Source organism: Stegodyphus dumicola, chromosome 1 (assembly GCF_044657685.1).
Source record: "Stegodyphus dumicola isolate Sdum_Otavi_A_Nest chromosome 1, ASM4465768v1".
NCBI lineage: Eukaryota > Metazoa > Arthropoda > Arachnida > Araneae > Eresidae > Stegodyphus > Stegodyphus dumicola.
In genome coordinates, this window is record NC_140768.1 from 136,387,170 (window position 1) to 136,407,064 (window position 19,895).

General features: G+C 32.3%; 1 protein-coding gene across 2 annotated transcripts in view; it reads left to right on the forward strand.

Moving 5' to 3' along the window:
- LOC118197310 (uncharacterized) overlaps positions 1-19,895 on the forward strand; it is a 134,572-nt gene that overhangs the window by 24,189 nt on the left and 90,488 nt on the right. For both annotated transcript variants that reach the window (XM_085821168.1, XM_085821165.1), the window contains exons 3-4: positions 10,673-11,773; positions 14,589-14,702. In XM_085821168.1, the coding sequence (XP_085677294.1) occupies positions 10,673-11,773; positions 14,589-14,702 (1,215 nt within the window). The remainder of the gene's footprint in view (positions 1-10,672; positions 11,774-14,588; positions 14,703-19,895) is intronic.

The window sequence follows — 19,895 nt, forward strand, 5'->3', positions numbered from 1 at the left end:
ACAGTCATCCAACTTATACCGCCTTCTCAGGTTTAGGAATAAATTATCATATCCCTATCAGTTAAATGATTTAGAGTGAGTATTTAACGCCTGCTCTTTTAAGGCAATGGCTGATAAATTGAAAGGGAATTAGATTATTTTTGAGAATTTTGATAAGGATCAAAATTTCGCGTTGTAAATCTATTGTATCTGTGCATATAGTTTTAATTCGTTGTATTTGATTAATTATAGTATTGTTAATTACTTTTTTGGATATGTTGGAGTTCCAATTTATTAATTTGTTAGTATTGAAATTGAAGTTTCTTGTTTTGTCAAAAAGTAAAATTTTTTTGTAGTTAATGATTTGAAGATCTAGAAAGTCTATGCTATTTTGTAAATTATTAGTTTTATTAAGTTTAAGACAATTCGGATAAATGTCGGAGTTTTCAATTTTACCAAAATTATTAATTGTAATAAGGTCATCAATATATCTGTAGGTGTGTTTGTAGTAATTTAACTGTTGTGGTTGTAGATTTTTTTGGAAGTTAAATTCTTTGACAAATAAAAAGATATTACAGATCGAGGTGCTGGAATGTAAGCCCATTGGCAATCCTCTGACTTGTTTAAAAAGTTGATTTTGAAACTTGATGTAGTTATGAAAAAGTGTGCATTTTAGGTAGGTTTTCCATTTGTCAAGAGTCATGATATTGAGTATATTAGGGAAAAGTATTGGTAGATCAAGTAGACTGGTTATAGATTTCTTCTAGAGGAAGTGAGGTATATAAGTTTTCAAAATCATAGCAGTTAATGTTTTGGATGTTAATGGTATGAATGGTATTAATGACAGGAGTGTTATTATGAATGATCCAGCAATAGTTATGATTAGTGTTACAATCATTGAAAATAAATTTACAGATTTTATTAAGTTGAATTGAAAAATAATAGTCTATATTTTTCTTGTAATTATTAGTTCCATTAGCTATTAATCTAAATTTTAATGGTGTTTTATGGAATTTGGGAATCGCATAAAGATTAGTAAACCTGTTATATATATATATAGTAAAAAATGTATATTTTCACTATTCAAGTGTTCACTGTGACAAGTATTCTTATCTTGTCACATGAACAGGCCTCTGTGGAAAGGGGCTTCTCTGTAAATAAAGCAATTGAAATTGAAAATTTAAGTGACTCATCATACATTTTTCAACACACAGTATTTGATTACATAAAATTTTCTGGAGGTGTTCTTAATATCGAAATTAATAAAGAAATGAGATCAGCAGCAGCTTCTGCAAGGTCTAAATATATGCAGTATTTAGAAGAAAAAAAATCTTTAACTAAATCTGAAAATTCAAAGAGGAAACGAAATATCATTGAGGAAGAAATTGATTATATGAAGCAGAAGAAAAAAATTTCTTCAAAGGGACATTAAAGATATTAATGAAGAAGTAGATGCTTTAGCAGATGAAGCTGAGACCAGCATGAACATTGATTTGTTTATCAAAGCAAATGAACTTAGAAGAATAGTTAAAGAAAAGGAAATAGACATAAATAAATTAGATGTTAAAATAGCTGAAAAGATTTCAGATTTAAAAAATAGCACAAATATTTTGTATCTTTTATTGTACAGTTTATTATTCTAGTATCTTTCAAAAAACCAAGGAAATAAATTGTATGTTTACAAATCAGTTATTTTAATCTGCAAAATATTCTTACATTGTGATTATAATAGTAGTTGACTGTGTTTAAATAAATATCAAATAAGTTAAATAATAACCATGTAAATCTCTAAAATAGTGACTGTTATTAGTGTAAAATACACTTATACATGTTTTTCAAGAGATTATGTTCCTAATTTAATGTTATCTACTTCATAACTTGTAGGGAGTTAGTTTAATTTTCAAAATTGTTTTATGGTAAGTATTAAAGTGAATTTAATAATAGTGCATAATACACACTATTGATTTTTTTGTTTGCTGATAGGTCCTTAAATTTTTCTTTGATGGTCCTTAAAAGTCCTTAAAAGACCTTAATTTTCATGTAAGGAAATGTGTACGAACCCTGTTAAAGTTAGATTTAAAATATTTTTTTGTGGAATGTGGTAGCAATGGGGAGGGGATGCTGTAAAATTTCTACTGGAAAACAGTATTTTAGTCTTGTATCTGTTGTTAAAGCAATTGCCATAAAATGTCCATTGAAATGAAAGAAAAAACACTCACTTGCAAGTAGACTTATTGATTAATTTTTGGGATAAACAACTAATTTGAATGCAAAATATGCATGGAGTAATACAGTACAAAGTCTGAAATCCGGACATCCATTATCCGGAATGATCTATAATCCAGACATCCATTATCCGGAATGATATAAAATCCGGACCTCAAAATCACCAACAATGTTTTTTCGTAGGCTTTACGCATGCACATTTGATTTCCCTCTTTGCGCATAATAAAATATCTGGAGAGTCCTGATTTTTAATTTCACTTTGACACTAAATAAAATACCTTGTTATTGAAGAAATAATCATTTTAGCATAAATTTGTACTATCAGTAATTTGGCTCTGTTGCTGCGTATTTGCTTGGCACACTTGTCAAATCGAAACATTCCACATAGATACATCGTTGATCTGACGCCAACCGGGGCAATCATGATTTATTATACTTTCCTTTTATCACTGCATGTTTATCAAAACATGACAACTTGAGTAATGACTCATGTAGCAATGCCTAAACACTTTTTATGTATGTTTTATGTTTATGAAACACTTTAATGTGAAGTATAATGCAATGCAAAGTGCATTGAAAAATGCAAAGGTTCTAGAGAATTATCTCAATACCCCAAACTCAAGCAGAACTAAGCAATGGAGAAACTAATGCTCTCTCTTGTCTATAGTTTTCCCTGGCCAGCGAGAAATCTCAAGTATCTTCCACTTCTCGAAATTATTGGAAGGCATATGAGGGCCGGATACAATTACACTTACATATAGAAATCAATTACATTTATTCAATCACAGTACTACAGTTATACAAGCACTGGATCAAAATGTTGCCAAACGGTTACCAGGTTTGGTAATTTTGTTGATTTATTGCTAAATTTGACAATGAAATTTAGTTGTCAAAACCATTACCAGCATGTCATTATCTCACCAATTTAGTGAGATAGCGATTTATCCGAATGTTAAATAAAATTTGATGCTGTAATCTTATTTTTCTGGCAGAGCTTTGTCTTTTTGAAGCATTTCATTTTAAATTTCATACACACACACAAACAAACAAACAAACAAAAAAATCACATATAACTTCACTAAAGTTATTTACATATGTAAAAAATTTGGGTACTATTCGGTTTCGAGGGCCGTAAAAAATCGCCAAACTATTGTTGATGCCAATGCTGCCAAAAATAATTGCGGCAACCCTAATAATTGCGGCAAGAAAGGAAGTATAATAGTAAATAGCTATTTAAGATTGATGTTTTAATTTAGATGAAAGGTTAATTTCATATAAAGGTTAATTTTATATGAAAAAGGCTAAACATGACTGAATGGAAGTATAATAGTAAATAACTATTTCAGATCATTATTATAATTTACATAAAAATTGCTAAATATAACTGAATGGATGCCTTCATTGCTATTTCGCTACCGACTCATCGCTAAAGCATAATTTCATCTCGTTGGTTGTTCTAACGTAATTTTCTATACTGAATGATGCCTTTTCTTTGAAAATATTCTCGGTAAAGTGCAGAATCGCTCACTTATTTGTATGCCTCTTTTTAGAAGGGTAAAAACAATTGGATTTTTGTTAATTTTTTTTACTTTTTAAGTGAAAATAGGTCGATGTGTACATAGATAAAGTCAAGGGTGGGCGCAGTGCCATTTTTGTGCAATTCTAGGATTTTTTTTTCAAGTGAAAATAGGTCGATGTGCACATGAATACCGAGTATGTGCAATTCTTAAAAACGCGTCAAGCAGTGGGTGATTCTGCACTTTCCCCAAAATTCTATTGCCGACTTTTCGTCAGGGCAATTCCCAAATTGTTAAATCCATAGAATATCAAAAAAGGATTTAAAATAAAAAAAAAAGGATTTAAAAATTAAACTAGTATTTCAATGGCGTCTTAAGAAATATAGAACTATATAAACTTACGCAATCTGAAATCAGCGCGTACGCTAGATTTGGCGCACTGTTAAATGGGCGCGTTTACTAGATTTGGCGCTTTTGCGCATACATTTTCGCTGCAATTTTTTTACGGCCCTCGAAACCGAACAGTACCAAAATTTGTAACTCTAGATTTTGTTGTTAAATATCAAAATGCATTTGCACCTGAGAAATAAAGGCTTGGCAGTTTGCATGTGTGTGCATTGTTTACGTTTCTTCAGCTAATAAAAGGTTTTTTTAAAAAAATTTATAATAATGTTAAATATTTTATACACTATTTTCAGAATGCTCTCAATGGAAAAAAAGACTACAATAACAAGAAACCATACTGCCTTTAAATATTAGAAAAGTGATAAAATAAAATCAGGGTTATCCTTCACTATCAACAAGAGCAGCGATTCTCAACAGGTGGTACACGCACCACTGGTGGTACTCATGAGAAAAATAGGTGGTAGACAAAGAAGCATGTGCTAAGTTTAAGTTTTTTTCTGTAACACTAGTAAATTATATGTGATCTGAGCTTTTCAACCTCAGTAGCTGCTCGTAGACCTATAGCAAAATAATCCATTTTTATTTTCACAAATATTCTTTTAGCCATAGACATAACTTGTCAAAAATGATGTTTTTAAAAGGAATAATAGAAATGGATGTTTTATTTAATGTGTAATAAAAATAAATTCCTAAAAAAAATAATTTTATATCATTAATTTTTTTTTAGAGTTGATAGATTTATTAACATGTCTACACTTTTAGTTGCCACCATTTCCAGGTTCCTATTGCTCTATTTTCAATTAAAATTAATTTTTTACATCAATTTCTTGTCTCTAATAGCAGGTATTTTGTCTTCTTGTTGCTTTGCATTCATCACTTTTCTAAGCAATTTGATAATATTGTCGTTTGATTTTGAAGAACTCTTAATATGTTGTGCATTTAAATATTGGTGAAAAAATGATAAAACAAACCTAGATTTTTCACAATGGAAAAATGGCTAGGTTTGATTAAGGATGAAAAGTGATGATTCATATGTGATGGATCCAGGACAATCTACTAGCACTAAGAATATTGAAAAGAAAAGAAAAATTGTTTATAGAAGATTTAATTAATTAAGTTATTTGTCATTTGAGTTTACTCGAAATGGAGATGAAATGGAACCTCAATCTCAATGTATTGTTTGCAGTGAACTATTATCCAATTAAAGTATGAAACCCTCGTTTCTTAAAAGAAGTCTTGAATCTAAGCAAGGCTATATAAGGATAAATCTGAAGAATATTTTAAAAAGAAATTATCAGAGTTAAAAAATAATAAACAAATAATGAAAGGCTTTATTACTTCAAATGAAAAAGCTTTGGAAGCTAGTTATGTGATAAGCCTAAGAATTGCCAAGACTGGACAGGATGACACTATTGAAGAAAACCCTATATTACTAAGCAGCTGAAGATATCGTTTTAGCATTATTTAGCGAAAAAGCATCTAATGAACTTCATAATATTCCATTATCAAATGATACAGCTGTTGAACTCATGAAATGGTAAGTTCCATAAAACAGACGCTTATTCAGAAAGATAAAACAGTGAGTATTTCACATTGCAATTGGATACAAGTACTGATATAATTAACTTTGCTCAGTTATTAGTTTACATATGTTTTGACAAAGATAAACAAATTGCCAAAGAGTATTTTGTGAATCTCTTCCTGATAGAGCAACTACAAATGAAATTTTCAAAGTAATTGACAATTTTATGTTTGAGAATGATATTCCTTGGAATAAGTGCATCGCCATATGCAGTGATGGAGCTCGGGCTTTAACAGGAAAACATTCTGATGTTATTTCTCAAATAAAGAAAGTTGCAGCTGAAACTAAATTTACTCCCTGCTTCATTCGTTGTGAAGCTTTAGTAGTCAAAACAATTCCCCCAAACCTGAAAATTGTTAATTTCATTAAAAGCTGAGCTTGAAATTCAAGAATATTTATGATTTATTTCAAGAGATAAGGCAGTGAACATGAAACGCTTTTGTTACATTTCGAAGTAAGGTGGTTGTCCAGAGGCAAAGAGTTTTAAATTTTTTTATGAACTTCGATCAGAAATTCAAATTTTCATCTGTAATTCAAAATTTGAATTGCAAAAGTATTTATTTAGGGAATTATTGTTGGCCCTTTTAGCATATTTATCTGATATTTTTGGAAAGTTAAATGAATTAAATTTAGAATTACAAGGTCAAAGAGTTAATTTGTTTATCATTAGAGATAAAATAAATTGCACAGTGATTAAAAAAAAACTCAAGCTAATAAAAAAAGAATTGGATAATAATATTTTAAGCTTTTTACCACTTCTGGAAAGTTTTCTGACTAAAAATAATTTGAAAATAAAAAAAAAAAAAAAAAAAAAAATTAGCATCCAACGTTAAAAATTATTTTTTCATTGATAAATAATTCCAACTTGTATTTTCCACAGAATTATGAAAGAGAAAATTAGATTAGAAATCCATTTTGTGCAAATGTACCTGAAATTTTATCTGTGAAGAAAAGAACAACTGACAAAAATTTTCCTGTGATCAAACTCTAACTGAAGATTTCAAAAATAACACACTTATTAACATTTTGCTGAACCGAAAAAAGAATTTAAAGGCATTTCAAATAAAGCTATTAAATTTTTACTGCCATTTTGCACAACCTATTTGTGTGAACAAGAATTTTCTTCCATGCCATATTTGAAAAATAAATATGGAATAAAATTAAAAGTGGATCCTAATTTACGGTTAAAACTCAGTGAAATATCTGAGAAAGAAAGAAACTGATCTCTTTTAAACAGGCCCAGAGTTCATACTAAATTTTAGAATTAAAGTATTATGACTTAACTTTTGATAATTAAAATGGTGATAATCTAGTATTTTTATGTGTGCCTATTTAATACAAATAGCCAATAGGATGTGCAAATGGCAAAATATACTTTTTTTTAAATATTTCTTTTGATAAATTGAAAAATAGTCATTGTAAAATGTAGTGGTAGTACTAAAGTTTTTCAGTTTTTAATTAAATGGTATACTTTTGTCAGAAGATTGAGAACCGCTGACCTAGAGTTTTGCCTAGCAGAATTCATCGTTAGACATCGTGCCTGCATAATAATATGCAATTAGCTTATATTTTAGGGTATTGTTTGGATTATTGCTAAGTTGTTCTTTCATTTATCACCAATTTGTTGTTTAATTTATGGTAACTTGAGTAGTTGAATGTTATGGAGACCCTATTATGATGCCATTAGTTGCGTGATTGTGGTGAATTTGACTGATGGGAAAATATTTGTAAGGGCTACGTTCTGCATTGGATATCAGTTAGGAAGTACATTGCGTATTGTTTGCTTTGCATCGTAAAATGGCTGCCAGTGGTAAACTGGGTGTTTGGTTGATCTAATTTAACGGAATTATAAGTGTTGTGTTTGTATGAAGGAAATGTGTATCGTTGAACGTAAAGATCGTTCAGATGGCTTTGAATGGATATGTCACAAGAAAGGTTCAAAAACTCACCATATAAACAAAGTGTTCCATTAGAAAGGGAACATGGTTTGAAGAAATTTATTGGATTCTATTAAGGAATTTTGTGTGCCACAGACTGAAGACTCACAAATTTATAAATAGGGTTAGTGGATATTTCCTTTGCATAGTACATAGATGCATTTGCTTTTTTATGTTATTTCATTGTTTGATTTAAAATTCAGTTTATTGAGATTATATATTATCTGTTTGGCTCTGGTGTAGAATTGGGTGCTCCTTTGATTTTTAAGTGAAAATAGATCAATGTGTACATGGACAAAGTCAAGTTAGTGCACAGTGCGAAGTTTGTGCAATTCTCTGATGTCACAATGACCTTAAAATGCCTTTGGCACGGCTTCGAGATACACAATGAGCTGACAAATGACAATCAAATATCGACATGCATACATATGACATTACTTCTCGGTCCCCTTAATACATTGCTGAAATCGTGCAATTGCTGTGTCGAGAATTCCAACTAACTTGTCAATTGAAATTTTTTCATTTTCAATAAACTCTCTGTCACTTTCTTCACTATCGGTAGCGGTATTTTCTGCATCTAGAATCATGCTACAGATTTTACCATTCATTAATTGATTGATGATTGAGAAGCATGATCATCACAATGTAAAACTTCTTTTATATCATCTTCATTTATTACTGCTTCTTCACATTTCTTTACAAAATCCGTTAACTGAAAATTTTCGCCTTTGCTTTGCGATATCCGAAAACTTTTAAAATTAGCAGCTGTCATAATCAAATTTAGTTATCCTTGCATCATGAGCTTGGCGACTAACGACAAGTTGTTCTATTAAATTTTTTCTTGCTTCTATCGTGCACTGAGACAATTAAGCCTGAATTGTATTAGTTTAGTTATTTATTATACTTATATCTAGTTCTTGCACATTATTAAGGCTCATCAGATAAATAAATTCCCACATATACTTAAGCCTTATTGAGGGCCGGTGCTAGATATCTTACTGCCTGATGCAATCACTATGGATTCTAAATTCTGGGACTCGATGCGGCCATACAAGCCCTAGCACAGGTTCTGAGTTTTGGTAAATAACAAATCAGTTATTTTTAATTCAAATAGCCATAAATGTAATCTTTGGGTCTATGAGTATCATCAACAAAATCTATTTTTAGCATATGGAAAGAAATTTTGGGTAAATTTTTCCTCGTCAACATTTTTTAGCGCATTTAATTTAAATCTGTAATCATTGCCAAGTGTAATGTCAACATAAAAGGTTACCATACTCCTTTATTATTCAATTACTAACATAAAAAAAATTGTTTAGATGTCGCTACAGGAGTCATTACTCAAGTTTATGTTTTTATAAACATGCGATGATGAAAGGAAAGTATTATAAATAATGATTCGCCAGGTTGACGTCAGATCAACGATGTATCTACGTGGAATGTTTCAGTTTGAGATGCGTGCCAAGCAAACACACAGTAACAGAGCCAAATTACTGATTGTATAAATTTATGCTAAAATGATTGTTTCTTCAATAACAAGGTATTTTATTTAGTGTCGAAGTGAAATTAAGAATCAGGACTCTCCAGATGTTTTATTATGCATGGAGGGGGAAGTCAAATGCACATGCATACAGCCTATGAGAAAAATTTTGTTGGTGGTTTTGAGGTCCGAATTTTAGATCATTCTGGATAATAGACGTCCGGATTTCGGACTTTGTACTGTATTATGATGTATATTTGAGGTAATATTTAGGACAACTCTCTTCATACATTTCCTACATATGTATATTTTTATTGCTTTCGCATGAAACTAAATTAATTTTCTTTTCTTTCCCCCACTCCAAAGTCAAACAAATATTTCTCTTCCTCTATTTTTAACATATATTTGATATTAACCATAAATGAAGAGTATATTGAAAGATTAAATTAAAACTGAACAGATTATTTCTAAAATTTTTAATTCAACTTAAATAATGCAAAAGTCATAAGCAATCTTCTAATCCTGAGTTGTTAGCTGTAAAAATATTTGTATGTAGTGTCGTATTATAATTTGTATATCATTCTGTAAGAAAAAATTTAGGATCTTTAATATAAGGGTTGTAAATGAAGTAATGGCAGCATACCTGGAGAACATTTTTAATGATTGTACAAGCAAAATTACATTACATTCCTTCAGTATAATCGCCAGCAAAGTCTTGTACCTTTTGCCAGATGTTGAAAGCTGTAGGAGACCATTGGCAAGGTGTTGTGTGTTGATGTCAGCCATGGAGCACCCTACTGCTCAAATCATGTATGGCATGTCAGGAAATCAGATGCCTCGAAGGAGTTCTTTCAACTTAGGAAAGAGATCATAATTACAAGGACTTAATACCAGGTGGGTATATGGACACAATATATTTCTGTCATTGTGAGTTAATGCAAACTGGTACCATTTCTCTACATCAGAGATTCAATATGGAACCCAGCAAGAAGCAGTTTTCTTCATGTTAAAACTTTTCTGCAGTATGTGCCACACCATTTGATGGCTGAGCCTAACTTCAATGGATATTTCCCGGACAATCTATAGAATGGAGACCATTGATGATGTCAATGCGTTGTTGAGAAATAGATGTGCAATGCAAATCTGTAGTTTTAGTCTGACCTGCACTAAATGCTTTGACCCATCGTGCTGCCGTCCTATAATGTAATGCATTCTTATCATAGGCCAGATAATCTTTAATTGCGCTGCAGTGTGTTTTTGCCACGGGCAACTTTTATAATCCATGACTGCTAATCACTTTTTAAACATGATTTATAGCAGTAGAAACAATACTGGCCACTTCAACGTCATGCAGCAACTACCCCTCTACTATGGTTTTATGCACTTTACACATCGACAGCAGTGCCACCTCACTGCTCTGATATCATGTTTGCATTTGGCTGCTGTTCTTTGACTTTCTGGGCTGCATTGTCACTATTTTAGTTACAACCCTCTTATTGATTTTAAAACTTCATATAATTTATATTTTTTAAATAAAATATTTCAGGATTTGGATTTGGAACACCAGCAACTACTGCTTCAACAGGATTTACATTTGGTACTACTCCTCAAGCGTCTGTAGCAAGTGGTTTTACATTTGGTACTACTCCTCAAGCATCTGTAACAAGTGGTTTTACGTTTGGTACACAAAATGCTGCTCCCGCAAGTGCTGGTTTCTCATTTACTGGTGCTGCACCTACCACATCCAGTAGTGGATTTGCTTTTAATACAAATATGCCTGCAGCATCTACGAGTTCTAGTTTTATGTTTGCTCCAGCTACTACAACAACAGCCTCTACAGGCTTTGGATTTGGTAGTTCAGGCATGTCTACAACAAGCACTGGCTTTGGATTTGGGGCAGTTCCAACTGCTGCTGCTCCAACTACTACTTCTATAACTTCTGGTTTTGCTTTTGGAGCTACATCTGGAGCCCAAAGTAGTGGATTATCTTTTGGCACCCCTGCACAGAGTGGAACTGGATTTTCATTTGGAGGTGCTGCTACAACAACATCCACAACTGGTTTTTCTTTTGGTGCACCAGCCACAAGCACTGCAACCACTAATATGGGATTTAGTTTTGGTACCCCTGCTGCTACTACTACTACATCTACTGGCTTTGCATTTGGTAATATACAGAGTACTCCTGCTTCTTTTAGTGGATTTGGTATGCCTGCTGCTACGAGTAGCAGTACGTTTGGCACATTGCCATCAGCTACTGCAACATCTACTGCTGCTACTGCTGCTCCAACAGGGTTTAGTTTTGGACAGGCAGCAACTGGGTTTGGATTTGCAGCTTCTTCTGGTCCTGCACCAAATGCCACAATTAGTGCTTCTTTTGCAACTCCTGCTACTACTTCCATGACTGCAGGTTTTGGTACTAACACTCAGCCTACAATATCTGGTGGTGGACTTCAATTTGGTCTTCAGCCTTCTACTACCTCAATGGGTACGACTCCATTTTCAGCTACTGGCTTTACTTTTGGTGTTCCCAAGACTACTGCAACTACAGCCGAAACCACAACAAGTCAGTTTCAAATGCCAGTTGCTGCTTCTAGTGCTTCAGGATCTCTTTCTTTTGGGATGAGCATTGCCAGCTCTGTGGCTGCAAGTAAGTTGATTATTTATAGTTTTGATTAGAATATAGTTAGCAGTTTAAAAGTTTCTGAGAGTTTTTTTAAATTATGATTGTTTTTATAAATTATTGTGGTTTTTAAAAATGAAAAAGTTTGATAAGTAGCATTATTCTACCTTGCAATAATTCTTAAACATTATTATTCTCGTAATGCCTTCTCATTATGCATCAGAATGTAATTTTCCTTTTTATTTTTCCTCCCCTTCTACATTCAAGTGCGGCATTGCATATAATATCTATAACTTGAGACTGAAAATTATTAATTTTAATACATTATAAAGGCATGTATGAATTTAAAGTAATATTTAGATAAAAAAAAGTATTTTAGTTGGTTTTATTGCATTTCTGTGGTGCCTTTACATAATTTTTTCTTCTCTTTTTGGTAATATGATTTCAGTTACACCATAGACTTTTTCGTGCAGCTTGATCTTACCAGTCTGAGACTGAACAAATATTGAATCCTGAAAAATCTTCCTGTCAGAAGAGAATTCCATCACTGGTTTTAAATCGCTGTTGCATTATAAGTAGAAAAAAGCAGCATTATATACACTAGAAATAGGTAAAACCTTTCTTTCATGGGGTTGGATCAGAACTGATCGCTCACTAATAATAATCTTGATGAAAAAGATCCAGAGCAAGGATGGTGAGTGAGGATAGAATAAAGAGTAGAACAAGTCGAATGAGTAGTGGGATCGGGACCTGTTAGCAAGGTTGGAGCCAGAGTCGTAGCTAAGGTTTTCGGTGCCCAGGCACAACTACAGATTTTGTGTCCCCTTCTGTTTGCCAAGAATGGAAAACATTTAATACTAAAATTTCATAACATCAGTTTTGTGCCCCCTGGATACTGCACCTAGGGATGGACCCCCGTCCCCTTCACTGGGTTCCTACGCCTCTGTTTGGAGCTAAGAGTGAAAAGAATAGTGAACCAGCCATGAGATCAGAAAAGTCAATTCATTCAAACAATAAATCTCTTAACTGATTTTTTTCAGCTTTAGTTTTGAGATTCCATAAAACCTCTTTGCTACACAAAACTAGCAATAAAATCCTAGAACAAAGACTTTTTTAAGTTGGGAAATGATAAAATTAAATTCGCTTTTAACAGAGGGCAAACAGTTTTTTTTTTAAACTAAAATGAAAAATGAATTTTCCTGGCATGCTTTCAGAATGAGCCCCCCCCCTTTTTTGTAAATAAGACTCCAGATCTCTGTTTCTAGTGTATTTCCAACAGGAGGTGTTGGAAAGTAAATATCCGTAAAAATCCACAAAAAGTGACAGCTCCATTTTCTGGATTTGGACTAAATTTGTTCTGTAATGTTATAAGGTATTTCTCCCGCCTTCTTAGCATGCCTTAGTGGTGTAGTGGTCAGCATGCTCGGCGTGTGTTCCAGAGGTAAGAGGTTCGAGTTCTGGCGAGGGCATTGCTCATTTTTCATGTTTCCTGCTTTGAAATAACCTAATGTCTCTACAAAGTGAATCATTTCTTTGAATTAATTCTGTACAGATCATCCAACTTTTGTATACCTGATCCTTAAAAGTCCTTACCTGGGTTTTATTTTCGTACTGTTGGTCATAGACATATAGTTCTAATTACAGAAATGTTTATTCAAATCACCTTCTTTTAGGCCCATGTTAGTGAAGCAAATCCACATTTCATAATAAGTGATGATCCGGTCCAGAATTTTGTCCTTGTGTTTTTGTTTGTGCATGTGCAGGTCCGAACATGTCTGTGCTTGTCTGCTTTAGTCAGCTCGTGTGGCACCCAGCGATTAAACTTGTACATCAGGTTTATGTGATCCATGGCACAACTGATGGACATGGAATTAATGTCTTAATTCTTTAGCAAGCTTTCAAGTGGTTGCATACTTATCTTCTTCCACAAGTTCTTGCAGGCGGGCTTTTTCAACATCAGTAGGCCGGCCAGAGCGCTCTGCTTCTAGAATGTCATAGTCCTTGTTTTTGAACTTTCGGTACTAAACCTTCTTAGTCTCACATGATACAACATTAGTACCTAAAGTTGTACACATGATTTGGTGACATTTTGTAGCTGACTTTTTACAACATAACTAGAAGTAAATGATGCTTGTAATCTGGTAGCATTTAGTTCCATTTCAGACACCTTGTACTTAATGATAATGGGTTTTTTTAAAAAAATAAATTTCACAACACAGTTTTCTAAAGCAAACACAGTTTTTTTCTTTCAAATGCCAAAAATCATTTGACAAAATATGATTAAACATGCCAATGTGAACTGTTTGCGTGAATATATTTGCAGTGGTAGGAATCCAATTTTATCATATACCCAATATTATCATATACCCAATATTATCGTTGATACCCAATATTATCATTTTACAGACGAAATGAATCTCTTTTTGTTTAACTCTCTGAGCATTACGGGTTTAACCCTGAAATTTCAAAGTTCCTCAAAATGTCATGAATAATGATATTTTTTTTTTTTTTATTTTAATTAAAAATGACTATTTCATTTTGTACCTTGATTCCTTTTGTTCCAATATACATCCAAACTGAAATCAGATACATTAAAAGCTAGCAGAAATTTTCATGTATAATGAATGTGGAAGGCAACCTTCTGCACGGAATTTTCCGGCTGTAACACTGAGAGGGTTAAAATTTACTGCTAAATCACTCATCTTAGGAGATCTCATTATCTTTTATACATAGCTATCTAAAGGAAAAAGTGTTAATGTTGCTTTAAATAAAACTTTAATCTCTCTATAATTTTAAATGAAATATGTATTGAAATTACAAAAGATTTTAAAATTTATTTCAGCTACAACAAGTGCACCTCTTGGTTTTTCCTTGGGAAGTGCTGCTGCTAGTAAACCTCAAGAAGGAACTGGAACAACATCTATATTTACAATGAATAAACCTGTGACATCTATTGGTATGTTATATTTATTTAACATGTGTGAGAGAAGTGTGTGCTCAAAATTATGATTTCAGGCATTTGCTCATGCTTATGAGTAAAGCATTTTTAAAGTTTGCTATTTATAACACAGTTATTGTTATACTGTTTTATAGTTATTATAACGCATTTGGTATTTATAATGAAAGAGAGCAAAATGCCTCATTTTTTCTCAAAATATATTACTCTCAAGTTTAATGTATTTTAATCAAAACTACTTTTGCCTGTCACTTTTTCAATTTTATGCATTGTATTAAAAGTATTCACATAAAATAAGAAGAATTCCATAATTTAGTTTAATTATTTTGTCTTTTTTGTGCACATATTTTAATTGACAAGGAAAATCGCCTGAAATGCCTGGGCATTTAGATATCAGCGGGTTGGCACAACACCTGCATCTGTTTTGTACCTAATGCTTTCACCCACATCACGTTAGTGCATGGCTCGTTGATTTTGGAAGCTGCTAAATGACATGCCACTCATTCTTTTGAAGTGGCTAAAGTAGCTGTCTTATTAGAATGTACCTGTTTCCTCTCTTTTGTTTGTCATCAACATTTAGCTGTTGATGCTCGCAATTGCAATCCTGTCTTAAGGGGAAACTGCATACCATGGAGGTAAGAATAAAAGGAAGGGTCAGGCCCGCTCTATGAGTAAAGCAGTGCTCCCAGACTTTTGTCTCCATATAAATCGAAAAGCGGGCACTTCCGCATAAAAAAAAAAAAAAAAAAAAAAAAAAAAAAAACATTGTGTGATGGATAACAGCAATTTGTATAGTTTAATGACATTTGCACCTTGGTTATTTTTCAATAACTTGCAACAGTGATTTTGATTATGAATTTGTTTTATAAAATTCAGAGCTCTTGCACTGCAAAAATATAGATTTTAGCAAAAATGTTATGCGTAAAGAATGAAAAAAACCTTACAGTACCTTTAAAATTGTATATGTCTTTCAATACACTTGATAGAGTATTCGCTACTTTTATTTTATGCTCCAAACACCATAATGTTTTAAATAAAATACATTTTTTGGCCATCTACATGTTATTGTAACTAAAATTGCTTTTTAAAAATTAAAAAAAAATTTTTTTTTTAAATTTTTGGTACTTTTAAAAAAATTTTAGAGGAAACTCTCAATAGTTGCTCATTTTAAACTCATCGTTTTATTTTTATATAACTGAAAAATAATTCCTTTGGGTTAACTAAAAAATGAAATTTCCGCCAAAAGTTTTTATTAAATAGAATGGTATGCAAGATCTGTCTACCTAAAGAGAGAGTTGCCATCCTGGAGGAATTTCGAAGAAAAACTGACCTTTGAGTGGCTATGAAAAATGATGCATGTAATTTTCATTCAAATTTTATTTATATCAGATTTTTATGTAAAAAATTCTGGTATATGCTAAATTATTGTAAATTATTCAAAAAAGATAGTGAAAGCACAGAAATTAAAGATTTTCACATGCCGAAAAGGAAAAATATTAAATACATATGGGTATTCATGCATATAATTGCATAAAGCATTTATCTTCCTTTAACAAAATATATAAATATTTATTAAATTATTTATAAATGTATTTGGAAATCACAGATTTATTCATTCATAAACTCCTGTGAAAGTTACTGGGAAGAAATCTAGTTATTAAATATATATAAATTTATAATGATTATAAATATTATCTAAATATATAACAAACTTAACGTTTAATTGTAAGCATAAACTGAAATTCTGTTGACAAATAAGTTTATAAAACTATTTAAGCAGGAATTGTTCATACTGGAAAGTAATCTGTTAAAAGGTATTGTAAAGCAAATTCTATGAGATGCGTACTTAAGGAAGTAGTAAAAGCATATTTTAAAAACTCTTCCTTACTACTTAAAATTAATTGAAATTAAGGGTAAAAAAAATCTGATAAATATTAAAAGAATTATTTCCTTACATTTTATATAACTCGGTTACAATTTTTAAATAATATTAAGGAAAAAAAATCCCTTTTTATTCCCTTTCAGAAATATAGATAAAAAGTTAAGCACATGGAAATCAGCACCAATATTTAAGGTATTTCATTATTAAAATAAAAGGTACTGTTTGGTATAAAATGCGATGAGTTAAGATAGATAATGGCGCTGGTTTCAAAATAAAACTAACTAAGTAGGCCACACAAATATTTAATCATTTACATAATGTACAAGGTTACAAGTTAGATGCTCCATTAACACAGACAAAGTGGAATGAGCGAATGCACCATAGGTCCGCAGCATACATTCTTCAACAACCAACTCAACTAAATTTGGCTCCTCTTACAAGAGGGCGCTATATTAAACCGGAACATGCCGGCTCCCATTGAACAAGTTTTAATAATGCCATAAAAGTTTTACAATCAAATTCAAATATAGACATACATATGAAATACACAATGAAATGCAATTTAACACAAATTATTTCAATTACAATTAAATTCAGTACCATATAATAAGAAATAAAAATGTCACACATAAAAATTACATTTGCACTAAATGAATAATGTAATAATGTCCATTCATAATATGGAAATTTTATATCTGATAGTTGTCTGGTATGGGCAAAATACTTAATTTTGTGACAGGCCTTCTGTTGTCAGACTTATTTATAATTTCTGGTTCTACAGGGGCTGTTATAAAACGGCCAATTAAAAAATGTCCAGGTGTTAATGTTTTAAAATCCCTTGCATCTGAAGAGAGAGGAGAAATTGGTCTGGAGTTTAATATTCCCTCTATTTGTGTTACTAAAGTTAAAAATTCTTCAATAGTTAATTTTGAATTCCCAACCATTTTTTTAAAATGCGTTTTGAACGATTTAATGCCCGCCTCCCAAAGCCCACCAAAATATGGAGCTCTAGGGGGTACACATTTCCACTCAATCTCCTCTGACAACAAATAGTCGGATAATCCTTGTTCTGGTTTTGTGGCTAATTTAAACAGCTTGCTTAATTCATTTCAAGCTCTAAGAAAGTTTGTAGCATTATTGCTAAATATGGTCGATCTTTTCCCTCTCCTAGCGAAAAATCTCTTTAGGGTAGCAATTAATGCTTCCGAAGATAAGTCTGAGACAATTTCTAAGTGAATTGGCAAGGCACACAAATACTGCAACATACATTTTTAGAAAAACACTTTTCATTGATTTTTTGCCTTTATAAGAAACGGACCACAAAATCGAGTCCACATTTGTTAAAGGTTGATTCAACTGACACTCGTTCAGCAGGCAGATCACCAATTACCTGATCTATTGGTACAGGTCCGTGTACGCATCCATGTACTATTTTTCTAGCAAGATTCCTGCCGCTGATGGGCCAAAACTTTTGTCTGACAGTACTCAATAGAGCTTCTGGTCCAAGATGCAAATATTTCAGATGATAATAGTACATGATCAAATAAGTGAACCTATGTCTAGCTGGCAAAATGATTGGATATTTACAATCATAACTTACCTGAGATTGCGCAAGTCTGCTACCGGCACGTAAGATTCCATCATTGATGAATGGATTTAACGACTTAAGCTTGCTCGTACGAGGTACCTGGCTATCCCTCGTAAGTGACTCAATATCAGAATAAAACTCACCTTTCTGCACTTCCCGAATCAATGTTGACTCGGCCCCTTTCCGTTCCTCTAAGGATATAGTCCCTGAAACCCTTTCCTTATTCCTAATGATTCTGAAGAACCTAAAAATAAAACTACAAATTTTGATTAATTTCATATAATTATTTGTTCGATTTAAGAGAGAGGTTAAACTAGAATTATTTTCTAATATTGCAAAATTAGAGTCTGATAAACATTTTAGTTCCTTGACATAGTCATTATCAGTGGTAGGCTCAAGAGGTTTTTCTGGGTAATGCATGTCCTCACAAAGAAGGCCTGGTCCATTTTACCAGATATCACACATAAGAATGTCACTGGCATCCAGTCCACGCGATATGACATCAGCTGGGTTAGATTCAGATGGCACATATTTCCATTGGTATGACCCCGTAAGCTCTTGTATTAAAGCGACTCTGTTACTCATGAAAGTTTTTAGTAAGTGTGGTGATTTTCTAATCCAAGCAAGAGAAATCGTAGAATCAGACCAAAGAATTACTTTTTCTACTTTAACATTCAACGAAGATATCACTTTATCCATCAATCTGGATAACAGAAGGCAACCTGACAGTTCCAATCTAGGAATTGATAGGGTTTTTATTGGTGCAACTGTCGCCCAACAATTCAGAGTCCTTCATGGACATGCATACAAGGTACCGACCTTCAAAGGTTCTATAATGAGTTTCATTAAAATTTTTTTCAAAATATTTCTCTTCTGGACTAAGTGCTGAATCCGGAAAATTAATATTTTCTACCTCCCAGAATTTGTGCAATGTTTCTTCAGTTTTTTCATTTTGCGTAAGCAGACCACAGTATTGTGATTCAAGTGGTGAATTATGCACAATACTACTAACTACGGAACCAAAAATCGTTTCCTGGAACAATAAGTCTTTTGTTGCGTTGCGAACTTGACCTGATTTTAATAAGTCAAAGAAACATTCTGCACCCAATAATAAATCAATTTCCTCAGGTGTGTTAAATCTGTAATCAGCTGAGGAAATATCCCTGAAGACGTCAATGTTTTATCCTTATTGGCAATTGAAGTCCTCAATTTATAATTTAAAGTAATATCAGTTCCATTTAATACTGAAAACCTTTGTTTTTTTAATACCTAATTGTTTTGTAAAATGAGCAGACACGCAGTTAATATTGAGCAGCTGTCAAGAAGAGCCTTTCCTTTGATGAATGTCCCTTTTGAAGATTTCATCATAACAATCGCAGATGGCAAGATAACACTTTTATTCGTAGCTAATAAACAATTAGAAAGACTCGTCGCCTTCCAATTAGGGACCGGAGGAATATCCTTCCGGCCAGCTGTATTCTGCTCTATCGTCTGCGGATGTTTATTTGAAACAGAATCCAAATTCGATGACTCATCCTTATGAAGCAATGTAGGATGTTTTGAATGGCAAATATTGCAAAAATGATTCAATCGACAATCAGACATAAATTATTTCATCTTACTAGCGTATTCATATCAAGGAATTTACTACATTGAAAAAGAGAATGTGGCGAAATACATATAACGCAACTTTTTTCCGAATTAGTTGAATGAATAAGAAGGG